Here is a 21,276-nt window from a genome sequence, read left to right on the forward strand (position 1 = left end):
CCAGTGACACCTTTAACCAATTCATCCAGGGATTCTCCAAAAAAGACGAGACCCAGCATAAGGGATGTCAGACACCGTCTTCCTGGAAGTCTGGTCAGCCGACCAGCTTTTTAACCAAATCAAGCGGCGATTAAGTACTGCAACACTAGATAAGCGTGCAGCTAATGGGGCCTCATTCAAGGCCGCATTGCACAAATACATGACCCCTTGATAAATCTGGTCCACCATCCCCAAGCTAGTAGGGGGGGGGGCAGAATCAGCCACGAGGGTGCGTCTTGTGCACCTTGGTCCAATCCGCCATGGCTTGAGCCACCATGACAGAGGCGAAAATAGGTTTCAGCATGGAACCCGCCACCATGTAGGAATGTCGGGCAAGAGATTCCAGCCTCCTATCCGTAGGATCCTTAAACACCGGAGAATCCTCGGTGGGTACCAGTGGCCCTGTTCAATTTGGCCACAGTGTGATCCACTTTGGGAGCCACAGACCAGCGCGAATCCGTAGGAGACGCAAAGGGGTAGAGGAGTTGAAACTTCTTTGGCACCACAAAAGTGCGCTTCAAGTTGTGCTAGTGTTCATTCACAGTTTTGTGGAACTCAGCGGGGCAAGGAAATACCTGCGCCACCTTACGGGATCTGTGGGTACAAAAAGAGGACCACTTTCCCGGAGGATTGGGCTCATCCTCTAAATGTAGTGTTTCCTTAACGGCAATGATCAGCGCATCCATAGCTGCGCGGTCCTTGGCCGTCCCAGGGGGGGGGGAATCATCCACCCCCGCATCCTCCGCCTCCCCCTCAGACTGAGAAGAGCGAGACCCTTCAAGGGGCACACTATCTATGGCAACCATGTCAGATTCAGAATCAGAAGAAACAGAGAGCCTAGGCTTTTTTCTAGTATCCCGTTCAGTCATCAAAAGATCCACTTTGGACGCTAAAGTCGCAAGTGCGGCAGTCAAAGCAGGCAGAGCAGAAGATTCAGAGGAACCTGAATCATCCACCAAAGCTGAGGGAAATTAGCTGTCCTGGGACTCCATAATAAAAAACTTTTTTTTTTAAGGTACTGGCCCTTTAAGCGCACCGCGATCCCCCGCAGTATACCGCTATGAAGGATTCTGCAAGCAGACCCCCAAACAGGAATAAGCTGACAGCCAGAGGTATTCCCACAAAAAAACAGCAAAGACAGACCCCACAAGTGTTACCACACGCCTGCCGATCTCCTCTGTACAGAAAGAGGAAGTGATGTCACCGCAGGAGGCTGAACTAGGACTTCAGACTAAGGAAACATAGAAAGCAATGGGAGGCTCCGGGAAAATGGCTGCCGACATGTGCTCAGGAGAACACATTGCCACACACAAGATGGCGCCGTAAGGCGCCAAAATACACTACATAAATCGCTGCAGAAGCGCCCACAGTGAAGCCAGCATGCTGCCCACACCTAAAATGGCGGACCGGCCGTTTTTAACCCCGCAGCGGTCGCCGCACGTGTTTGCACCTCCACACACACCATAAAGTGTCACATAGGAGTGGGACCCCCACATAGCGAACTAGCTGAGTTAGAGTCCCCGCAGGGACCGGGAGAAAGGGAGCCCCAAAAACGCACAGACATTAGGGGATACCACAGACACACAGGACTGCCAGCCCCAGACAGAGGCCCCACACAGAATGTACTTACAGTACCTGATGGCGTGGGTGCCTCACATCAACGGGAAACCTCCCACCCCAGATGGCGTGGGGTGCCGTCAGCCAAAAAAGCAGGACGCTAGCAACGCACGGAACCATGGGAGAGACGTCCAGGCGAGGTGGCCACCTTGCAGGCTTTCATCCCTGAGGACAGGGATGGGTCGTTTGCGAGGCCAGGGCGTACGCATAGCCTGCTAAACACTCGATGGCGGGCTTGGATTCCATAAGGCCCTCTGTCCTGGGATACCAGGACGACCAGTGCGACTCCCAGCTCTGCGACGCCGTCATCATCTTGAAGTGACTAACTAAACGCTGATAAATAAATAGCTAGTAATGCAAAGAAAAAAACGCATTTGCAGAAATAAAATAATAAGAAATAGAAGAAGGCTGAGACTGTAGCCCCAGCACAGGGAGAGCCTATCTTACTCCTAACTAGAGATGTATAGAACTGTTCGCCGGCGAACAGTTCCCGGCGAACTTAGCATGTTCGCGTTCGCCGCTGCCGGCGAACATATGCGATGTTCGGTCCGCCCCCCATAAGACATCATTGAGGCAAACTTTGACCCTGAACTTTACAGTCAGCAGACACATTTCCAGCCAATCAGCGTACCTCCCTCCCACACCCTCCCACCTCCTATAAATAAGCAAAGGCAGCATCCATCTTAGATCATTCTGAAGCAGTGTGTGTAGTGAGAGTAGGGAGAGCTGCTGCTGCTGCTGTTAAGCTAGGGACAGTTAGTCAGTGTTCCTGGTCTTGCAGTGTTCTTGGTCCACTACTGCTGTAATATCAGCACCCCAAAAAGCCCTTCTAAGGGCTGGTATTTGTGTTTTTTTTTTATATATATATATATATATATATATATATATATATATATATATATATATATATATATATATATATATACCTAGCGTCCCCAAAAGCCCTTTTAAGGGCTGGTAATTGAGTTGTTTCTTCATATATATATATATATATCTATATCTATCTAGTGTCCCCAAAAGCCCTTTTAAGGGCTGGTAATTGAGGATTTTTTTATTTATATATATACATATATATATATATATATATATATATATATATATATATAGTGTCCCCAAAAGCCCTTTTAAGGGCTGGTAAGGTAATAGATTTTTTTCTTTATATATATATATATATATATATATATATATATATATCTATTGTACACTGCAGTTGCCTGCCCGCTGTGTGTGAGAGGCCACAGACCTACCACAGACTGTACTGTGTGCACACCACACTCATTTCGGGTGGCACAGGCACAGTACCTGGCATTTTAAAAAATATTTTTTTTTCCTCTGTCATAATTGCAGTGAGTGCTGTGTCAGGTCCACAGAGTGCACTGTACCCACTGCAGTGCACTGCCCACCACTGATATATATACGTTGGCACAGCATCTTGTTGCAATAAATTGAAAAAAAAAATATTTTTTATTATTGCAGTTGCCTGGGCTGCCAGTGACTGTCAGGTCCACAGAGTGTACTGTGCCCACTGCAGTGCCACTGTGTGCCCACCCACCACTGATATATAAGGTGGCACATCAGCTTGCAAAGTAAAAAAAATATATATATTTTTTTAAATTGCAGTTGCCTGGGTGCCAGTGACTGCTGTCAGGTCCACAGAGAGTGTACTGTGCCACTGCCCACCCACCACTGATATATAAGGTGGCACAGCAGCTTGCAAAGTAAAAAAAATATATATATTTTTTTAAATTGCAGTTGCCTGGGTGCCAGTGACTGCTGTCAGGTCCACAGAGAGTGTACTGTGCCACTGCCCACCCACCACTGATATATAAGGTGGCACAGCAGCTTGCAAAGTAAAATAAAATATATATTTTTAAAATTGCAGTTGCCTGGGTGCCAGTGACTGCTGTCAGGTCCACAGAGAGTGTACTGTGCCACTGCCCACCCACCACTGATATATAAAGGTGGCACAGCAGCTTGCAAAGTAAAAAAAAATATATATTTTTTTAAATTGCAGTTGCCTGGGTGCCAGTGACTGCTGTCAGGTCCACAGAGAGTGTACTGTGCCACTGCCCACCCACCACTGATATATAAAGTGGCACAGCAGCTTGCAAAGTAAAAAAAAATATATATATTTTTTAAATTGCAGTTGCCTGGGTGCCAGTGACTGCTGTCAGGTCCACAGAGAGTGTACTGTGCCACTGCCCACCCACCACTGATATATAAAGTGGCACAGCAGCTTGCAAAGTAAAAAAAATATATATATATTTTTTAAATTGCAGTTGCCTGGGTGCCAGTGACTGCTGCCAGGTCCACAGAGAGTGTACTGTGCCACTGCCCACCCACCACTGATATATATGCCTGCAAGAGAAAAAGCCAGCCGCAGAGAAGCCGTATTCCTGAAAATATAAGAAAAATGCTTTTTTTAGGGGTTCTGGACATGCTACAGAGCTGAAACTTGACAGGTACACTTTTTAGACCCCCCAGACACTAAATACAAAAAATGACATGCCTGCCTAAAAAAATGCCCGATAAATGCCTGCAAGAGAAAAAGACAGCCGCAGAGAAGCCGTATTCCTGAAAATATAAGAAAAATGCTGTTTTTTAGGGGTTCTGGACATGCTACAGAGCTGAAACTTGACAGGTACACTTTTTAGACCCCCCAGACACTAAATACAAAAAATGACATGCCTGCCTAAAAAAATGCCCGATAAATGCCTGCAAGAGAAAAAGACAGCCGCAGAGAAGCCGTATTCCTGAAAATATAAGAAAAATGCTGTTTTTTAGGGGTTCTGGACATGCTACAGAGCTGAAACTTGACAGGTACACTTTTTAGACCCCCCCAGACACTAAATACAAAAAATGACATGCCTGCCTAAAAAAATGCCCGATAAATGCCTGCAAGAGAAAAAGACAGCCGCAGAGAAGCCGTATTCCTGAAAATATAAGAAAAATGCTGTTTTTTAGGGGTTCTGGACATGCTACAGAGCTGAAACTTGACAGGTACACTTTTTAGACCCCCCAGACACTAAATACAAAAAATGACATGCCTGCCTAAAAAAAATGCCCGATAAATGCCTGCAAGAGAAAAAGACAGCCGCAGAGAAGCCGTATTACTGAAAATATAAGAAAAATGCTGTTTTTTAGGGGTTCTGGACATGCTACAGAGCTGAAACTTGACAGGTACACTTTTTAGACCCCCCAGACACTAAATACAAAAAATTACATGCCTGCCTAAAAAAATGCCCGCTAAATGCCTGCAAGAGAAAAAGCCAGCCGCAGAGAAGCCATATTCCTGAAAATATAAGAAAAATGCTGTTTTTTAGGGGTTCTGGACATGCTACAGAGCTGAAAATTGACAGGTACACTTTTTAGACCCCCCAGACACTAAATACAAAAAATGACATGCCTGCCTAAAAAAATGCCCGATAAATGCCTGCAAGAGAAAAAGCCAGCCGCAGAGAAGCCATATTCCTGAAAATATAAGAAAAATGCTGTTTTTTAGGGGTTCTGGACATGCTACAGAGCTGAAACTTCACAGGTACACCTTTTAGACCCCCCAGATGCTAAATCCAAAGAAATTTTTTATTTTTATTTTTTTTTAATTTTTCCAATAATTGGCTCTCTATCAAAAAATTATAATTTTTAAGAACTTTTTTTTGCGTGATCCCTCTCCGGCATGCCACAGTCCAGGTGTTAGTCCCCTTGAAACAACTTTTCCATCACTATTGTGGCCAGAAAGAGTCCCTGTGTGTTTTAAAATTCGCCTGCCTATTGAAGTCTATGGCGGTTCGCGAACATTTGCCGATGTTCGCGTTCGCCGTTCGCGAACGGCGAATTTTAGGTTCGCGACATCACTACTCCTAACTAGGCAGAAGACAAACTGAGTTGGGATGGCTGATAGCATAGGTATTGGACCAGTGGGACAGCCCCCATAGGTGTGTCTATGTAAATTACTTTGTTTTTAACAAGTCTTATGCCTAGCTTGCTCCCATGGATAAGAGGTCAATACCCATTGGTGAAGAATGTATAAGTGGGCGGCGACTGTCAGAGGATGCAAGAGAAAGAGATCCTCTTGTGTGTCACTAGCCTTACACAGAGCTGTAAAATGTAGAGCAATTGACTGGATGACTTACGTGGATGAGGTTCTCATAGGTTCCACACACTATGTGATGGTTTGTGACGGCTATGGAGTACACACTTCCTCCTGAAGTCTGCAGGACATGGACACAATCTAAGGTTCTAATGTCCCATATCTGGAGGAAAGAAAAAAAATGGTTTTAGTATAAGAATACATTTGTCCAGTAATAATTCAACAGATCCATGCACTGTGTTGACAGATGTATACTCTGTCACCAAATGGCCCCCTGCTATTACCTATACACACGCCATATTAGTTCAGACATGATTACCTAGTTGTTTTCAAAATGTGTCAAACAATTAAATCCTGCAGGCTGTCCTATTTCCAGAATTACTGGTTTCCTTGCTCTTAATCCAATTCCCTGTGTACCATTGACCATAATGTCATGACTCACCTTGATGGTCTGGTAGGAGCCACTATACAAGTAGTTCTGAGAAGCCACTAGTGCTCGCACCCAATGGTTAAGGCCTGTCAGTTCCTTCTTCAGCTTTAGATCCGTACCCACAATGTCCCAAACCTATACAGATAAGAGGTAAAAATTAATCAATCTTCTTGGACCGCTCTTACCATTCCAAATTGTATACGTTACAAGAGAACTATTTCCTGGTACATTATTTCACTAGAAACTAGGTGACTATAATTTGGGCCCTACTTTCCACTGCCAGGAGTATACTATTACAATGTAAGGGTTTCCTCTGAGTGCTCTAGTTTCACCTTTTTCCTAAAATCCACTTTTGTGTAGGTCTCTACAGTCTGGGTGCTCCAGTTTCACCTTCTTCCTAAAATCTACTTTTGTGTAAGTTTCTATGGTCTGGGTGCTCCAGTTTCATCTTCTTCCTAAAATCTGCACTTGTATATCTGTATGACATTGGTACGGTCATTAGCCTTTTAGTGTGAGATGGCCTTTACTCCTTATGGTGCATTTTTATGGCCCTTGGTTATTTTTTTTACTCTTTTCTAAAAATGCATTACTAACAATTCCATGAAAACCTTCCCTTTCATAGAATGTTAGTATCTGTCTTGGCATTTTGATAAAACGCTTTGTGTCAGCCTTACTTTGTCCCAAATCATAGAGAGGATTTCTTAACAGCTTGTCTTTAAAATTGAATTGGTAGTGCAAATAATAAAAGCAACTTTTTATGACAAAGAAAGTATACTGGAAAAGTTGCATCAAACAGAGTGTACTGCGATATCTGAGCTGTGAAAAGTCATACATTATATATTACTGATTAACACAAACCTTGATGGCTTTCAAGGATCCGCTAAAGAGCATGTTATGAGAAGATACTAAAGTGCAGACTGGGTTGTCGTGTGCTCGAATAGTGTTCACCTTGAGGAGAGCCTGAATGTCCCACACCTAGACATAAAGAGGTAAGTTAGATACAACACATATGGTAAATGACAACATTTTCTTTAAATGCTCTGTGTCAATTAAGTGTAGGAATGGGTGGAAAAAAATAAATAAATAATATTTGTCACAGAGTGCACCCACACAATCACAATGCATTTAGTGAGTTGCATGTGTGACCGCTCTCTAAAGAGCCAGACATTTCCTGCCAGAAATGTTGCCTGCAGGTCACTGTCTTCTACAGGGTGGAAATGGTAAAGTGCAAATGTCACAACCCTGTGTCATGTCTATGGCCATCTACAGATGGTCAGAAAATTGGGGGAAGAATTGCTATAATCTGAAATGGTCACCTTAGCACATATCCATAAAGCAGTTATACTCACAATTATAGTGCAGTCAGCTGAGCCACTGTAAAGCTTACTTCTGTAGAACAAAAACAGGGAAAAGCACATATTATGAAGGAACATATTATATATATATATATATATATAAAAAGGAAAAAATATTCAGTAGTAGCTGTGATAGGAGGCGATGATCAATGAATATCCAATCACTTATAGGCATAACATTTACACCAAATGACCCCTCTGCTCCCCAATGAATTGCAACAGTAAATGCTGGTATCTGATCAATTGCTTTGCTATCATTGTTATACAAGAGAATGTTGTCCATCCAGCTACACAGCCATAATACCAATGTAAATAAATATGGCCCCCATACAATGCAATAAAAAAAAAATAAAAAAGTATAGACAATATTAGATTTGCCTTTTATTTCTGGCTACAGCTGCCCAAGATCTGACAGCCATAAACCTGAAAGGGCTCAGAGCACAGTGTTTCTAGGTTCAAAATACAGAAGCAAAGGCATGTACACCGCACCTCCATACTTCACCATCCTTTACATCCCCAGCTATCTTGGCGTTAACCCTCAAATGTTACAGAGGGTGGAACTGTATGCAGAAATGGTTACCCTGATGCTTGAGGCTAAATGTTTTTAAATAGAGGTTAGAAGAGTTTTACATAAAAAGGTTTAAGAGAATGAAAGAAAAAAGCATTTCAATAGACTATCCAATAACAACATAATGACAAGTGTTGCACTGATACCGGTGCCAATACTTAGAATTTCATAAGTACTTGTGCAAATGCTCAGATACTACAACCGATACCTTCACATATATGTTCACATATGTGCGGGGCCAGTCTGCAGCACGATTTCAAGCCCTGTCTGGTGCAACTTCGTTCAGTGGTTCAGGTTCGATTCAGGTGCAAAATGTTAAAGTGTATGACATTGGAAATCGCACCTGAATCGGGCTGAAAGTCATACTGGACTCTTTTTCAAATCGCAGTGCAGCAAGCATGCACATATGTGAACCAGCTCCAGAGAAAATGCGAATCGGACGCGGTTCAAAACGCATCCAATTCGCATATAAGTGAACCGGGCTTGAAAATAGGTAACGGTAATTGGCATCTGCAAGTACTTGAGAAAAAGTATTAGTACTTGTACTCGGTCTTAAAAAGCTGGTATCGGTGCATCCCTAATAATAAATACGGTTAGTGAACCAGCTGCAAAGACATGATTACTATTGCATAAATATGGCTGAAGGTCCCTCACCCTTGAATACACAGAGCCAGAACAATGCCATCATGTCCTTCCAATGTTTTTTGGCACTTGTAAGTTGTACAGGTGTCCCACACCTAGAAGGAAGAATTACAGGTAAGATGCTAAAAAAATTAGAAAAAAATGTATTGGTGAATCTAAAATCTTTTTTTAACAAATTTCACTAACCTTTATGGTTTTGTCAGAAGAGCCGCTAAACAGCAGATCTCCTATGGAATAGACACACAAACACCACACGGGGCCTTGATGTCCCACAAAGGTTCCCTTACATTTGAATATCTGCTGAGGGTCGTAGGCTGTGGACGAACAGAACATAATAATGAGCAAGGATAATTTAACGGAGGAGGAAGGCATTCTGATGTCTGATAAAGATTTTAAATCTTTTATTTAGCTTCAAACTGTGACACTTACAGCCCAGTATTCCCATGTTTAGCCGAGCATTGATGTGTGAGAGCTCATCCTGTTACAGAGAAAAAAAAAGAAAGCAATAGGTGAAGAGCATGGGCCAAGGATAAGCAACTCTCAGGGGTAAACGCATGCATGACGGACTCACATTCAGCATTGATGCATCCCTGCGGAACTCCATCAAGTCTTCGCTCAGCTTGCTTTGGTTTTCATCCAAGACGTCTGTAAAGAAGACACAAGAGGTGATAAATTTACGGACCTGAACTCTCTGTAGTGGAGCATTCTTAAAAAAATGGACAGAACGTGTTTCAGTTCCTAAAAGCTGGAATACTAAATGACAGAGCACAAGAAGAAGATGACAGCAGCAGCTGTCATACTGGGAATACAAGAAATATTCTACTTCTACACTGAAAAACGGAATTTTTGTAAAATCTTACCTGTAAAATTCCTTTCTCTGAGTCCTCCGACAGTCGCCGCCTCTTCATATTCGTCACATATGGGGTATTAGACTTTGCCCTTCGGAGCAAAGTCTAATACCCCATATGTGACGAATATGAAGAGGCGGCGACTGTCGGAGGACGTAAGAGAAAAGCTTTTTGGACTTATCCATTGGATGAATAAGCACCAATGTCCTAACACAAACTTTTATGCAACAGAAGGGGAGCAGAAGTGGCCGACCAGCAACCTTGAGCTCCACTAAAATTAAGAGATATGCTTCCTTAAATATCTTCTGCGAGTTTTGAATACTGGTATCCTAGCTTCACTTGTTTCTTCAATAGGCTCCTACATCACCACAGGACACATGGGCCAGCGGAAAGAACCACAAGATGCACTGGAGAACCAGTAGACCACTTGGAAGTATGCTTCATGCTTAAGATCTTTCAACAATCTCTTCAACCCAACAAAGTTCAGCAGTGCGGGCAGAGGGACAGGTACCGTATTTTCCGGCGTATAAGACGACTGGGCGTATAAGACGACCCCCCTAATTTTCAATTTAAAACATAGTTTTGGGCTATACTCGCCGTATAAGACTACCCCCCTTCCGAAGGCAAGGCAACACCATTGAAAAACATCAGATTTCGCCTGGATCTCCAAGGTACCCCAAGTACTGTAATACATGTAATCTCTCATAATACCTCCAAGGTACCCTAAGTATAAGTAATTCCAGTAGATGTAATCTCAAGACGCTGGCTGTAGGGGAATCCTGTACCAGTATACCGTATGTACCGTAGCTTCGGCTACATACAGTATACCGCACTGAGCCAATCACAGTGAGCGATGTATTCTATTATTGAATGCAAAGCCTGCTCGGATTGGAAGAGTCAGAAAGGCGGGCTGATGTTACTCCGCCAATCCGAGCAGGCTTTTCATTCAATAATAGAATACATCGCTCTCCCTGATTGGCTCAGCGCGGTACACTGTATGAAGCCGAAGCTACGGTTCATATGGTACAGGATTCCCACACAGCCAGCGTCTTGAGAGATTACATCTACCGGTAATACTAATACTTAGGTTACCTTAGAGATATTATACTCGGCGTATAAGACGGCCCCCCATTTTTGGGAGATTTTTTTGAGGTTCAAAAGTAGTCTTATACGCCAGAAAATACAGTAAATACTTATTAGCTTTGGAGAGAAACCATTGTGTAATTTTGTAAAATTAGTGACAGATTCATTGTGCATGAGCTCCATTGTGACCTGCATTTTACAGTGTGTGTGATGATAAAACATGTCGTACCAAACTTCAGCTCCAGATTTTTCTCCAGCTGGTCAATCTTCTCGGAAAGTTTCCCCAACATGGATCGCAAAAAGGCAATCTCCTGGTCTTTCTGGGTCATAGCCACCTGCATCTCATGGAAGCGATCATCTGTCTGCTGCAGAAACTCTTTCAGACCCTCAAACTTGCACGTCTCTAGGTGCGTCTCATATGTGTCCTGGTTCCCAATAAACGTGCACCTGGACATCAAACACAAGAGTAGTATATCAGGTTCCCAGGAACCATAGTCTTCAATTGAGGTTAAAAAGATATCTTTAACTCATTATGTTAAATAGAAGAACTCTAAAAAGCAAAATTTGCATCTAAACTGTAGTACAGACCATTTTATGAGGGAAAAAAATTGTTAATGGGGTTTCCACTCCCTATGCAACTAACAGTCCCATGTTAGGAAAAAAAACACAAAATAAAATATGCTGTGTGTGTCCAATCCTGTTATCAATCTGGGTAGTTAACCCCTTTCTGCCTGCCCTGGCGTCCCCTTTAAAAGTTCCTAATGCCCAGTGGGGTGAAAAGGAGCGGCGATCATGTCACCAATGTGATTGGCTGTCCCAGTGGTCACATGATCAGACGCTGGTTCCCCCAGCTACTGATGTTTTCTCTGGACTTAGAGACATTTTTGGCAAAAATGGATTTTTGTAAGATCTTACCGTAAAATCCTTTTCTCTTAAGCTCATTGACAGACGTAGTCTTCTTGATTCTCAAGAGCTGGGTTATGTTGTCTCCGCAGGAGTAGGACTAGGCAGAAAGACAAAACGTTCTGGCTCCACCTTAGGGGCAGTCCCTGAGGGTATATCCTCCCTCTCTCTGCTACAGGGAATCAGTTCTGTTCTAAAGCAGTAACAGAGAATTTAACCCAACCCAACTCAATGATAGAGGGGCGGGTACTACGTCTGTCAATGAGCTTAAGAGAAAAGGATTTTACGGTAAGATCTTACAAAAATCCATTTTTCTCTATCGCTCATTGACAGACGTAGTCTTCTTGATTCTCAAGAGCTGGGACATCCAGAAGCAGTGCCACAAAATGAGGGGTGGGATTGACAGAATCAAAATCCAATCTAGAAGGCCCAACCGGAGCCAACCAGAAGTATCAAAGGACTCATCGAGTAAACAGATGAGACCTACCCCACAAATCCTCGAGGTAGACCAACAGTCTCCTCAAACAGTGGCCTGCAGGAACCTTGCAGCCAGAAGAGGCATCTGACGATGCCATCACATAAACCTTATACAATATTGTAAAGGTATGAACCGACTACTAAACAGTCGCCTTGAAAACCTGAACCACTGACGCCTGATGGCGGAAGGTCCAGGAAACTCTAAGCGCCCGAGTAGAATGCGCCTTAACAGGGAACGGGGGATCCCGACCCTTAGATAAAATAAGCCTATACCACCGTCTGTCTGATCCATCTAAAGATGGTCGCAGCAGAACAGGCAACCCCTTCTTAGGGCCATCCGTGATCACAAACAGTGAATCCGTCTTACAAATTGAATCCGTAGTATTCAAGTATATCCTGATCGCCCGAACTACATCCAAGGAATGCCATGCAAATTCTCGAGGATGATTGGGCTAAGGACATAGGAAGGACAATACACTGTCCTTATTCAATGAAACTTTGAAACCACCTTAGAAGGAAGGATGGATTCGGATGAAGAACAACCTTATCCCTATGAACCACCAGATCTGGGGAACAACAGGATAATGCAGCCAGTTCTGACACCCTGCGTGCAGAAGTGATAGCCACCAAGAAGACCACCTTCTGGGATAAAGTAAGCAAGGGAATCTCCCTGATATTTTCAAAGGGAGGTGTCTGAAGAACCGACAGCACCAAATTAAGAACCCAGGATGGTAACGGCGCGTGCACTGGCAGAGCCAGGTGTCGCACCCCCTGGATGAAATTCCGCACCAAGGAATGAGTAGACAAAAGCTTCTGAAAGAAGATAGCAAATGCTGAAACCAGACCCTTGATAACACTCAAGGCCAGCTTCTGCTCAACTCCCTGTTGCAGAAAGCCAATATTCGGACTACCGAATAAAGATGTAGATGGAACCCAAGGGATTCACACCACCCAATATAAGACTTCCATGTACGATGATAATCTTTCTGGAAGTCGCTTTCCTTGTTTTAACTAGAGTAGGAATAACTGAAGCTGACAATCCCTTGTCCTTCAGCACCTGGGTCTCAATAACCAGGCCGTTTAAAACCAGCGATCGTAAAGCAGGATGGAAGATCGGTCCCTGAGACAGTGAATCCTCCCTGAGAGGAAGTCTCCACGGGACGTCCGCCACCAGTCTGACCACGTCGGCGTAACAAGCTCGACGAGGCCAGTCCGGAGCTGCCAGGATTACTGGAATTCCTTCCTCCTCTATCCTGCGAAGAAGTCTTGGCAGTAACCCAAGAGGAGGGAAGGCATACATTAGCTGGTATTGCCCCCACGGGGCGATCAGTGCGTCTGCGGTTTCTGCTAGAGGATCGCGGGAGCGAGCCACGAATCTCTGAACTTTCCTGTTGAATCGAGATGCCAACAGATCCATATCCGGGGTGCCCCATCGTAGGCACAACTGGTGGAAAACGTCTGGATGGAGGGACCATTCCCCCTGATCCAGAGTCTGACGGCTGAGATAATCTGCCTGCCAATTCTCCACCCCCGGAATGAACACCGCAGAGATTGCTGGAACAAATCGTTCCGCCCAGCGAAGAATGCAAGCCACTTCTTTTGGCCGCTCGGACACTCTTGGTGCCCCCCTGGTGATTGACATAAGCCACGGCCGTGGCGTTGTCCGACTGGATCCGAACCGGGCTGCCCTGGAGCTGCTCGGTCCAGTGAATCAGACAAAGTCTGATCGCTCTCAGTTCCAATACATTTATCGGTAACCTGGATTCTTCCGGGGACCAAAGTCCCTGGACAGATAACTGACCGAGAATTCCTCCCCATCCGGATAGACTGGTATCCGTGGTCACTGTCGTCCAATATTTTGGCAGAAATTACTTTCCCTGGCTGAGCATCGGAGACCGAAGCCACCAACCAGAGACTCTCTGGTCTGTTTGCTCAATCGGATCTGATTGTCCAGGGATTCCGGATTCCGATTCCATCTGAGAAGAATCTCTTACTGAAGAATTCGGGTATGGGACTGGGCAAATGGGACTGCTTCGAAGGAAGCCACCATCAACCCCAGAACCCTCATGCAAGTCCGAAGGGAAGACCAGCTGTTGGATAGTAACAACTGGACTGCTGATTGAATCTTTCGGAGTTTCCCTACCGGAAGAAAAAACTCTTGTCCTGACTGTGTCTAGAATTAGACCCAGATATTCGAGCCTCTGGGTGGGAACCAGAAATGACTTTTGCTGGTTCACCAGCCACCCGAATTCCTGTAAAGAAATCATAGTAATTTCTATGTTTTGTAGCAAGGTCTGAGGAGACTCTGCATGAAGCAGAAGATCGTCTAGGTAACCAAGGATCGATATGCCTCTTTGGCGCAGAAGTGCCAACATTGGGGCCAACACCTTCGTGAAGACCCGCGGAGCCGTGGCGAGACCGAAAGGTAACGCCACAAACTGATAGCGGTTCTCTTCTACGGAAAAGCGTAGAAACCGCTGATGTCCTGCGAAAATGGGAATGTGAAGATATGCGTCCTTGATGTCTATGGACGCTAGGACATCCCCTGGATGCAGAAAGGCTGCTACTGTGCGAATGGACTCCATTCTGAATCTTCTTATGTTGACAAAAGAATTGAGTGCCCTTAAGTCCAGAATTGGACGCACTTTGCCCTCTTTCCTGGGTATTGTAAATAGGTTTGAATAAAACCCTTGAAACCGTTCTGTCCAAGGAACGTGGACTACCACTCCTTGTTGTAGTAAATCTGTGACTGCTCTCCGCAGATCGTCTAAACGATCCGGGGATAGTCGGCTATTGGAAGGGAAGAATCGCGCCGGTGGGAGAGATCGAAACTCGATCTTGTACCCTGACCTTATGACTTCGCAAACCCATCTGTCCGGGATTCTGGAAAGCCATGGATCCGGGAACCGGCGAAGACGTCCCCCCACCCCAGTTATGGGTGGGGGCGCACCTTCAGGCTTTGGACGGTTTATCTTCAGGTCTAGAGGGGGCGGGCTTTGCTTGCCCGACCCACGACCCCTGACGCCTCCTGCAGGAGCTTTGGAGGACTTCATTTTTTCACCCGCGGGACGAAAAAACCTCTTGTGAGCAGAAAAAGAAGGCCCTTGTCTTTGACGAGTTCCTTTACCTTTAAAATTTTGCGGTAAAAAGGTGCTCTTTCCACCCGTGAGATCCTAATGATCTCATCTAAGTTGGCTCCAAATAGACGCTCTCCTAAAAAGGGGATATTAGCCAATGCTTTTTTGGAACCTTGGTCGGCTAACCAACCTTTTAGCCACAGTGTACTGAGACAGATGCTCGCGCCAATAATGAAGTGGCGTCTAACGCCGCATCACACACAAACTGTAACCCCTGTATCATTTGTTCCAACAAATCTGATACCGCCTGAGGGACCTCTTCTAGGTCCCGGCGTAACCACTTGGTCCATACAGTTACAGCCTGCGAAACCAGACCAATAGCAATTATTGGTCTGAAAGCTGATCCAATCAAGGTAAACATGGTGCGAGACATAGCTTCTATCTTGCGATCCACTGGATCTTTAAAAAGACGGAGCGTCTTCTAGAGGAATAACCGTGGCTTTATTCAATCTAGCAATTGGTGAATCCACCACAGGTGGTTCTGTCCATTTCTTAATGAGGGTTTCCTCAAACGGATAACGCCTGTTAATGCGTTTAGAAATAGTAGAAAATGCGTTTTGGCAGACTCCATTCTTCTTTGATTGGATTGCCAAAACATTTGGGCAATGGAAAAACCTTCGCCACTTTGATGCGTTTTTTAGTCCCAAAAGGGATTTCAGTTTCAGCTATTTCTGATGGAATACCCTGTAATCTTAAGGTTTCTTGAACAGATACAATGAGTGCGTTTACCAACGCTTCCTCTCTGGCTATGGCTGATGCCGAAACATCCTCCTCACTGTCTGAAAAGACAGTACACGAGACACCAATACCAGATGAAGTACCTGCAACTGCAGAAATAGGCTCAGAGTCTGAATCCGAGGTTACAGATAATAAGGGGTTAGGCGGGGGTCGCTTACTTGCGCCCTGTCCCTGACAAGCCACTTCCACCCGGGACACAAAAGTTTCCATAATAGCGGACAATGATTCAATCGTCAGTGGTGTGCTGGAGGATCCCGCAGACCCCTCGAGGGGATCCGGAGGAGATACATGAGTGGCAGGGTCCATGTTAATTCAGGACACCTTTGCCAGAAAACACAAAAAAACTTTTTTTTTTTTTTTTAAATAAAAAATACCTCTTTTTTTTTTTTTTTAATTTTTTTTTTTTATGTGTCTCCCCCTAGCGCAATAGCGCCCCTCAGAGTACCTGCTTCTCGATCCCACAGAGAGAGAGAGGGACCCCCAAGGCTCACCAACCGATGCAGTGAAGTTTCCAACCAACTGCAGTCAGCGTCTGTCTTTTACAGACTGGAAGGAGCTGTTGCTTTTTCCCGGGTAGAAGGACGTGGCTCCGCCCCCTGTGTACGCCTTCCGGCGTTCCCAGCTCTCCACGAGGTAGCTGGGCTCATGAAACATGGCCGCCCCCATACAGGAGACATTAGACTCCAAAAACATGGCGGCCGGCGTGACCTGAGGACATGCATGCAAAATGGCAGCGGACCGCCGAAATCGTTTTTCCCAGCACATCCACCTGCATCTCTGCTGAGTGGCGATTGATTGATCTACAGGAGATACACTAAAAATAAGGTAGGATTATACCTCCTATGTCTGCTGTAATGCTACAGTCTGCTGGGTAGAGTGTTAGCTCTCAAACCAAGTCCACTTCCCACAAACACATACTGTATTTACAAGGGGGACTTTTAGTGTCAGATATATACTGACCATGTATGGAGGGGCCCATAATTCATACTGCCTCATAACGAGGAAAGAAAAAAAGGGAACGTTTACTCACCATACCGAACCGACAGGCACCCTCTCTTCACAATACCCTCTCCACCGGGGTGGGGGTTTGTGGACCACTCCGGACGCCTCGACTCTCAGGTTCCTGGCGTCCAAGCGAGACTTTTAACTCGCAAGGTCAGTCCCTCCACTGGGACTCCGTCGCGGCCGACCCAGCGCGGAGCTCTGGTCTGCACGCGCTCGTAGGCAGAAACTGGGGTGACCACTGGATCTCAACATCCAGCCCGTCGCCCGGCCCCGCATACTTACTTGAATGTGTCGCGGCCGACCAAGCGCAATGCAATGGTCTGCGCGCGCTCGTAGGCCGGCTGGGGTGACCACTAGTGTCGCCCAGTCCGGCGTTTTTGCTTGAAGATCTCACAGGAAAAATACTGGAGAAAAAACTACCTAAAAAATATTTCTTCTAAAGAAAAAATCTTGCCAGGACCAAAAAGATCCCAGCAAGGAACTTAGGTCCTTACTCCTGACTAGACAGAAAAAAACTGATTCCCTGTAGCAGAGAGAGGGAGGATATACCCTCAGGGACTGCCCCTAAGGTGGAGCCAGAACGTTTTGTCTTTCTGCCTAGTCCTACTCCTGCGGAGACAACATAACCCAGCTCTTGAGAATCAAGAAGACTACGTCTGTCAATGAGCGATAGAGAAACAAGTGTTTGTGGTGGGAGCTTTGCCTACCCAGTGACGCATTTAATGCGGAATGTGGGTCTTAAAGCCCAACTCTTTGCTGCCGCCCATATGAGTTACTGGGGAGTAAAGGGGTTAAAAAAAGAACTTATGTTGAAAGAATGCATGAGTGAAATGAATGCGACCCTCAAACCAATAGATTAGTAGCTCCAAACATAGGCAGCTGGATTTATACCAAAATCTTCACTCTTCCAGTAAAAGTAACTTAAGAACCAATAGGGAAGACAGAGAGGCCTAAACAGCACATTACCGGTCAGTAGACTGAGTTCCCATGACCACCTATCTACTTACCCATACTTTGAATGTGGGCACTTTATATGTTCGCACTCTTTTAGATGGGGCTCCAGGTTCATCTTTAGCAGCGGAGGGCAGTTAGGGTTATTAGGACACCGCACTGGCCGATAGTCACAGCTGCTTTCATGGTCCCTGAAAGGAGGAAATTGGTGAAACGCTATCAACAAGAGGCATTAACAATTTGACATAATGTTTCAGAGTGCTTAAGTCAGAAATCACTGGGGAAGAGTTACTATTTCACACACAAAGCAAGCCAGTGCAAAACATGAGCAGTACATAAATGATAAAGGGCAGCTTGATTCATAAACTCTACCCTCTGCTGCTCAAATTATATTTAGTGAGAGAGTGCCTGCACAGGACAGGATCTGCTGCCTTTGAAAAAGTACGCTCTCCCTACTTATGCTATACTACCATGCAAAACTGCAGAGGACTGGCTGAAACACAAGAAAAGCAAGACGACAAACAGAATGAAGAAGGATCATGGAAAATTAAACTAGAACCCTCCTTCCGTCCTTACACTCCACCTGCCTGCTTCTGTGCTAGCTGTCAGTGACTACCTCCTATTACTGGCACACTGAATTGCTTCCATTCTGTCTGCAAACTCTCTAGTGAAGGAACGCAACTGCATCTGTGACCCTGTGTTAGAAGTTGGTATTAATGTTTTTACTATACAATTCCAACTAGAAGATATCCCATCTATTGCTGATCAGATGAAAATGGTAACATTTTTGACAAAATCACCAGGGCAAAAATAGAGGGTGAATGTCCCCAATGGTGATACAAACAATAAAAACCTGATGAGGGTTCTTGCTTTTCTCACAAATATAAGAAAGTAGCAATATTATCTATGAATATAAATGCTGCATTTCCTTATTTTGATGACATATACAGTACTGGGCAAAAGTCTTTAGACAGGTGTGAAAGAATGCTGTAAATTAAGAATGCTTTTGGAAATAGAATTGGTAATAGTTTATTTATTTTTTTATCCAATAACAAAAAGGAAAGTAAATGAACAGAAGAGAAACCAAATCAAATCATGACAATATCAAATCAATCAATATTTGGTGTGATCATCCTTAGTCCTCAAAACAGCATCAATTCTTCTAGGTACACTTGCGCACAGTTTTTGAAGGAATTCAGCAGGTAGGTTGTTCCAAACATCTTGGAGAACTAACCACAGATCTTCTGTGGATGTAAACTGCCTCAAATCCTTCTGTCTCTTCATGTTCAGACTCAATGATGTTAGGATCAGGGCTCTGTGGGGGGAAAGCCATCACCTCCAGGGTTTCTTGTTGTTCTTTACACTGAAGATAGTTCCTAATGACGTTGTCTGTATGTTTGGGGCCATTGTCCTGCTGCAGAATAAATTTGGGGCCAATCATAGGCCTCCCTGATGGTATGGCATGATGGATAAATATATGCCTGTATTTCTCAGCATTAGTACACCATTGATCCTAACCAAATATCCAACACCGTTTGCAGAAATGCTGCCCAAACTTGCAAGGGACCGCCACCATGCGTTACTGATTGTACCACTTTCTAGCCCTTCGCCAACAAACTGCCTCCTCCAAATATTTCAAACTTTGATTCATCAGTCCAGAGCACTTGCTGCTATTTTTCTTCACTCCAGTTCCTATGTTTTCATGCATAGGACATGGAAACAGGGCTAAGGGACTCAACTATGTATGAAAACATAGGAACTGGGGTGCAGAAAAAAATGGCAGCAGGTTCTCTGGACTAATGGGTCAAAATTTGAAATATTTGGCTATAGCAGGATGCAGTATGTTCATGAAGGGCTGAAGAGAAGTACAATAGTGAGTGCCTGCATCAACCTGAGATCTGTGGTTAGATCTCCAAGGTGTTTGAAACAACCTACCTGCCGAGTTCCTTCAAAAACTGTGTGCAAGTGTACCTAGAAGAATTGATGCTGGTTTGAAGGCCAAATATTGATTTGATTTGGATTTCTCTTATCTTGATTTACTTTGCATTTTGATAATTGACAAAAAAACTATTAACACTTTCATTCTAAAAGCATTCTTAATTCAGAGCACTTTTTCACACCTGCCCAAGACCTTTACACAGTACTGATTATCTGACGAAAGGCATCCAACCTAAAATAATGTTACAAAAAGGAGAGAAGTGTCAGAATGCGATACTTACTTTCTGGCACTTAGTTTGATAGTAAAGGGGCAGCCATGGGGGTCCACCTCATATGTTATAGGCTTCCCATTAGCGCAAGGGCGGCAGCCATATTTACAGTGAATAAAAAGTTCTCCTATTTGTTCAGCAACAGCGATGTTATTCACCACCACTGTCAATTTGGCATTATCAACTGGACACTTTTCTGATTAAAAATAAAAAAAAAAGAAAGAAAAAACAGTCAGTCCAATTACAACATGGTTTGTATAAGCGTATATTCAACATTTTTTTTTTTTTTTAGTATAATTAAACCTATGAGAAGGCAATTTCTAACCACAGGTGTACTGATGTCTTTACTTGCCTGTTTTTCTTACCTTTTGCTTTAAAGAACATAAATGTGTGTTGACAAATCCTAAACCAGTTAAGCTCCAGAATCATTACACAGGTCAGCTATGGGCCTTTTAATCAGGTAATGATTTCCCCCATACTTATGATACACAAGTGAGAAAAGTATTGGTTTTTTTGGGGGGAGGGGGGGATACTTTTCTGTATGGGGTCTATTTCTAGGGGATTAGCTGCGTGAATGTTCACTGGACATTCGTCCATCAGTATTTTAGGGAATTTCCCCATAAAACCCAAATTTCCATAGAGGATTTGCCCATTATTTTCAGAGGGATTCACGGTATTGGCCCATTTTTTTTTCAAAAAGGATTCACCTATCACATTCAAATTCAACAAGATTTGTCCATCAGCCGCCACATTACACATAGGGCAAATTCTCTTTAAATATGATGTCAGAATGAAAAAAAAAAAAAAAGTTGCAGCCTTCAGCAGTGTTGCTCCGTTTGGTGGTTTTATAACACACATGCAAATTGTCTGCGGTGCACCAGCCTCTAACGCATTTTCAAATGCGAGGTCATTACATTAAGTTGTATATAAATATATATATATATTCTAGATATGATGATATTATATGATGATCCTATCATACACTTGATAGACTTGTAAATTCACATATACGTATTTATTTGTTATTATATGTAACTGTATTGCAGATGTAGTGCTAAATCACTACCGATTTTGAATATTTTAACACTTGTGAGTGAGTGGCACTCCCTTAGATTTAGCAGCAGCACTCTATTTGGTTTAATATATGGTTTGTATATTGGTGTGCGCAGGGGTATTTATTTGTTTT

The 21,276-nt window shown here is 44.0% G+C and overlaps 1 protein-coding gene across 3 annotated transcripts in view; it reads right to left on the minus strand.

Annotated features, from left to right (window-relative positions):
* The window catches only part of TRAF7 (TNF receptor associated factor 7), a 110,682-nt gene that overhangs the window by 17,603 nt on the left and 71,803 nt on the right, over nucleotides 1–21,276 (minus strand). For all 3 annotated transcript variants that reach the window (XM_082261270.1, XM_082261272.1, XM_082261271.1), the window contains exons 8-18: nucleotides 20,103–20,286; nucleotides 17,940–18,074; nucleotides 10,902–11,119; nucleotides 9,313–9,386; nucleotides 9,171–9,219; nucleotides 8,928–9,055; nucleotides 8,754–8,836; nucleotides 7,526–7,565; nucleotides 7,035–7,151; nucleotides 6,189–6,311; nucleotides 5,790–5,909 (exon numbers count right to left, since the gene is read on the minus strand). In XM_082261270.1, the coding sequence (XP_082117396.1) occupies nucleotides 5,790–5,909; nucleotides 6,189–6,311; nucleotides 7,035–7,151; nucleotides 7,526–7,565; nucleotides 8,754–8,836; nucleotides 8,928–9,055; nucleotides 9,171–9,219; nucleotides 9,313–9,386; nucleotides 10,902–11,119; nucleotides 17,940–18,074; nucleotides 20,103–20,286 (1,271 nt within the window). The remainder of the gene's footprint in view (nucleotides 1–5,789; nucleotides 5,910–6,188; nucleotides 6,312–7,034; nucleotides 7,152–7,525; nucleotides 7,566–8,753; nucleotides 8,837–8,927; nucleotides 9,056–9,170; nucleotides 9,220–9,312; nucleotides 9,387–10,901; nucleotides 11,120–17,939; nucleotides 18,075–20,102; nucleotides 20,287–21,276) is intronic.

Source organism: Pelophylax lessonae (assembly GCF_965119305.1).
Source record: "Pelophylax lessonae genome assembly, chromosome: 6".
NCBI classification, from domain to species: domain Eukaryota; kingdom Metazoa; phylum Chordata; class Amphibia; order Anura; family Ranidae; genus Pelophylax; species Pelophylax lessonae.